Source organism: Lycium ferocissimum, chromosome 8 (genome assembly GCF_029784015.1).
Source record: "Lycium ferocissimum isolate CSIRO_LF1 chromosome 8, AGI_CSIRO_Lferr_CH_V1, whole genome shotgun sequence".
NCBI lineage: Eukaryota > Viridiplantae > Streptophyta > Magnoliopsida > Solanales > Solanaceae > Lycium > Lycium ferocissimum.
The window spans coordinates 8,229,206-8,233,827 of record NC_081349.1 but is presented as its reverse complement, the minus strand read 5'-3'; the positions used below and the strand labels follow the sequence as shown (position 1 = coordinate 8,233,827).

The window sequence follows — 4,622 nt, the reverse complement described above, 5'->3', positions numbered from 1 at the left end:
CTGATAACATGCTTGAGAATGATAGCAAAATGGAATCTTCTTTGGACAAAGAACAGGTCTCTCAAGGTTTATTAACAAATGTAAGCATGAATGATGACAGTGATGGTGATATGAGCATACAGGTTGATGCAGATAGGGAGACTGAAGAGATTTCTAATGAGGAAGTAGACAATTCTAGTAGTAACTTGCAGTTGGTTGGTTATTATCCTGAAAAAGGTGCAGATGCAGAAGAAAAGAATTTAGCTTTGTCTATTATTCCTGATGTGAAGGATGCTCAGCCTCTAAAAGTTACTGTAAGGATGTCACCTAATAGGGCTTTGCATGATGTAGTTTCTCATAATCTACAGGATGAAAAAGAAAAGTTGACTTTGGTTAAAAATAAGACAGAAGATGATGATGGTGCTGCTATTGACATGAATCTTCAACAGATGTGCATAGAAGGTGTTTATCTCCAAAATCACAAATCAAAGGGCCAAGAAAAGGAAGAAAGCTAAATTCTGCGGATGTTCCACAAACAGTGAGGTACTCAACAAGGAATAACTCTAAGAAATCTGTTAAATGATTGTCAAATCCTTATTTTGGAACATAAGATCAGTGAAGTCACAACAAGCATTTCATAGAGTTCAAATGTTAAATAGGCATCACAAGTTCTTTTTGGTGGCTCTGATGGAACCTTTTCAAAGATCGAGAGGCAGAGATTCAAAAATATAGAAGGAGAATTGGAATGCCTTATGCTAATTTCAACTGTAATGGTAAAATTTGGTTTTTTGTTCAACATAATGTAGAGGTTGAGTTACTTTTGGATACTGAACAATCCATTACTGTAAAGCTGAAGTTTCAAGAATGGAATAGAGATATGGTGGTTACAATGGTCTATGCTAAATGTTCAAAAGTGGAGAGATTGCAGTTATGGGATAGTTTATACTTCTTGTCTGGTAACATGACATCTCCTTGGCTGATTGGTGGAGATTTCAATGTTATACTGAATGAAGAAGAGAAAATAGGAGGTTTACCAGTTTTTCCACAAGAATATGAAGATTTTACCTTTTGTCTGAATTCTTGTGAGCTGCATGAGATGCCTTTCAAAGGGAGTCCTTTCACTTGGTGGAATGGTAGGGCTTCTAATGACTGTATTTTTAAGAGGTTGGATAGAGTTGTGCATAATGATACATTCCAGAGTTGGTTTGGACAGCTTGAAATGGAACATTTGTCAAGGACTGGTTCTGATCATACACCATTACTTATATCTTGTGAAGAACAAGTGGAGAATTTTATCAAACCATTTAGATTTCTCAAATTCTGGGTGGAGCATGATACTTTTCTTGATTTTATTAGGCAGCAATGGGAAGCAGACTTATCTGATGATGTTTTTCTTTCCTTTAAACTCAAGATGAAGAAACTGAAAGTTGCTTTAAGTACATGGAGTAAGGCTACTTTTGGGGACATTTTTAAACAACTAGTCATCAGAGAGAATATAGTTAAGATTAAAGAGCACTTGTTTGAGGAGAACCCATTTGAAGAAAATAGAATGGTCATGCAAAGGGCCCAAGCGTAACTTAAACTCGTATCTTCACTATGAGGAAGAATTCTCGGAGGCAAAAAGTCAGACGGGATCTGTTTCTCAGATGGTGATAAAAACACAAGATATTTCCATAGTCTAGTAAAAGGGAGAAGGAAAAGAATCCAGATTAAGAGGATTCAGGATGCTTCTGGAAATTGGCTAGAGGATGCTGATAGAGTTGCTGGTGAAGCTGTTAATTTCTTTCATAAGCAATTTACTCATGAGGAGGTTAGTGAAGACTCTCCAATTCTTAATCGTATTCCTGAACTGATTAGAGATGAGGATAATATGCTACTTGCTGAACAACCTACTATGGAGAAAGTACAGAAGGCAGTGTTTGAATTAAATGGGGATAGTACTTGTGGCCCTGATGGCTTTTCTGGGATCTTTTATCAGAAGTGTTGGGAGGTGATCAAGGCTGATGTATTTAGTGTTGTTAAAGCTTTCTTTGAAGGACAGACTCTTCCCAAGTCAATCACTCACACTAATCTAGTTTTGTTGCCAAAGAAGAATGTTGTTGAATCTTTCTCTGATATGAGACCTATAAGTCTTAGCAACTTTATCAATAAGGTCATATCAAGAGTAGTTCATGACAGATTGGACAAGCTACCTACAAGGGTGATATCTCCAAATCAATCAGGCTTTGTCAAGGGCAGGAATATAATTGAGAATGTATTGTTGACACAAGAAATTGTAACTGATATAAGGAAAAGAGGAAAACCAGCAAATGTTATAATTAAGTTGGATATGACAAAAGCATATGACAGGGTCTCATGGTTATATCTATGTAAGGTGATGAAGAAGATGGGATTTTCTGGAGCTTTCATTGATCTTATATGGAGGCTGTTGGCAAATAATTAGTATTCTGTACTTCTAAATGGTCAGGCACATGGTTTCTTTCATTCTACAAGAGGTGTCAAGCGGGGATCCACTCTCTCCGCTCTTTTTCATTATAGCCGCGCCAGGTTACAAGAGCATTAAACTCTTTGTTTGATCGACTCGGTTTTGTTGGTTATGGGATACCAAAGTGGAGTGCTGAGCTGAATCATCTGGCATATGCAGATGATACAATCATCTTTTCTGCAGCAGACAACTACTCATTACAGATGATCATGGATACTCTTTAAGAATATGAGAAAATATCTGGATAGCTGATAAACAAGAGGAAAAGTTCTTTTTATATGTTCAGCAAAGTTTCAAATGAGTTAAGTGTTGAAGGTTGCGGCGAAGCATCAGATTTGTGAAAGGGCAATTTCCTTTTACATATCTTGGAGTACCAATTACTCATACCAGGAAAAGGAAAGTGGATTATACTGAGTTACTGAAGAAGGTCAAAGACAAGTTGCAAACCTGGAAAGGAAAGTTACTGTCTTATGGGGCAAAATCAGTGTTGATTACCAGTTTCCTTCAAAGTATCCCAATTCATGTTCTATCTGCTATTAGGCCTCCTAAATGTGTTATAAAATAATTACACAGGGTCTTTGCAAGGTTCTTTTGGAATAATAAGGAGGAAGGAAGATGCAGACACTGGTCATCTTGGCTTAACATGTGCCTTCCTAAACATGAAGGAGGTTTGGGTTTCAAGTCTATTTATGACATGTCCAAAGCTTTATGTGCTAAACTTTGGTGGAAGTTTAGAACCACTAGTTCACTTTGGGCTAATTTCATGTGGAACAAATCGTAAGAAGCAAATTCCTCGGTGGTTCAATGGAAGGGAGGGTCGCAAGTCCGGAAGATGATGTTGGAAGCAAGGGAAAGTATTGAGCAGAAATCGGCGGGAGCCAAAGATTGGAAGTTCAAATATCTGGTTTGATAATTGGACTAAGTTAGGAGCTCTCAGCTATGTGGCTCCCCAGTCCTGGCAAATCAATGATCATGCAGAAGATGTTTCTGAGCTTATCTCAAATGGAAGATGGGATATTAACAAACTCATGCAGTTGTTTTCGAAGATATAAAAGACATAACACAGAAATTGATATTAAATATGCATCAAATGAATGGAACAAACCTTGGTGGATGATGAAAAGTACAGGAAGGTTTACATTAAGTAGTGCATGGGAGCTGTTGAGACAAAAAGCTAATGTAACAGTGCCATTTCAGAATATGTGGATTAAAGGTGTGCCTTTTAAAATTTCATTTTTCTTGTGGAGATTGTGGAAGTTTAAATTTCCAATTGATGAAGTGGTGGCAAGTATTGGCATTCCTATAATTTCAAAGTGTTGTTGCTGTCATACTGCTCAGACTGAGACCATTAACCATCTGTTTTTGTGTGGAGATTTGGCTACTCAGGTATGGAGAATCTTTAATGCAGAGGATGGATTGAGCATGAATTGTATTCAGGTGAAACATGCCATAAGGAGTTGGTGGAAGCAAAATGCCATTTCAATCGAAGAGAATACACAAAAGTTCCTCGCTTTCATTGTGTGGCAAATATGGAAGTGGAGAAATAATAGGCTACATGATGGCAATACGAATCTGAATAGAGTGATATATGAAATAAATCTGAACATTTATATGCTATGTAAAGGTCAGTTTCTTGGGCTAAATATTCCAACTAGATGGCATCAAATTATTCAATTCTTTGAAGGATATAAACCAACTATTACATGCAGAATTATTAAATGGATGAGACCTGCATCTGGATTCTACAAGTGTAATACTGATGGAACTGCTAAAGGAAATCTAGGGCCAAGTTCTGCTGCATTTTGTATCAGAAATAAAGATGGAGATTTGGTGCATGCAGCTGCTAAAACTCTGAGTGATGGATCAAATATAGTTGTTGAGGCTGAGGCTATTAGAATGGGTCTGATGTACTGTGTGGAAAAGCAACTCTTTCCATTAATTATAGAGACTGATTCCATGACCATGAAGATGATTATCAATGCTGAATGGAAGATCCCTTGGTGCATTTCAATGTTGGTGGATGATATCAGAAGGATGATGGAAGATCAAAGAGTGACTGTGGAGCATATACACAGAGAAGGAAATGGACTTGCAAATTTTTTAACTAACTTTGTTTTTTATTTTGCAGGTGCAGTTCAGTTTCATAATTTTCAAGAAT

At 37.1% G+C, this 4,622-nt stretch overlaps 1 protein-coding gene across 1 annotated transcript; it reads left to right on the top strand.

Moving 5' to 3' along the window:
- Positions 1 to 724: 724 nt before the first annotated feature.
- LOC132065996 (uncharacterized) lies at positions 725 to 2,422 on the top strand. The gene is made up of 2 exons (XM_059459405.1): positions 725 to 1,551; positions 1,657 to 2,422. The coding sequence occupies exons 1-2, from the start codon at positions 725 to 727 to the stop codon at positions 2,420 to 2,422; spliced, it is 1,593 nt and encodes a 530-aa protein (XP_059315388.1).
- Positions 2,423 to 4,622: the final 2,200 nt, after the last annotated feature.

What these genes read in the sequence shown, in the direction of transcription:
- LOC132065996 (XM_059459405.1), top strand. Translation starts at nt 725, where the DNA reads ATGCCTTATGCTAATTTCAACTGTAATGGTAAAATTTGGTTTTTTGTT. An exon ending in GTCATGCAAAGGGCCCAAGC is followed by an intron (nt 1,552 to 1,656) that starts GTAACTTAAACT and finishes ATATTTCCATAG; the next exon opens with TCTAGTAAAAGGGAGAAGGA.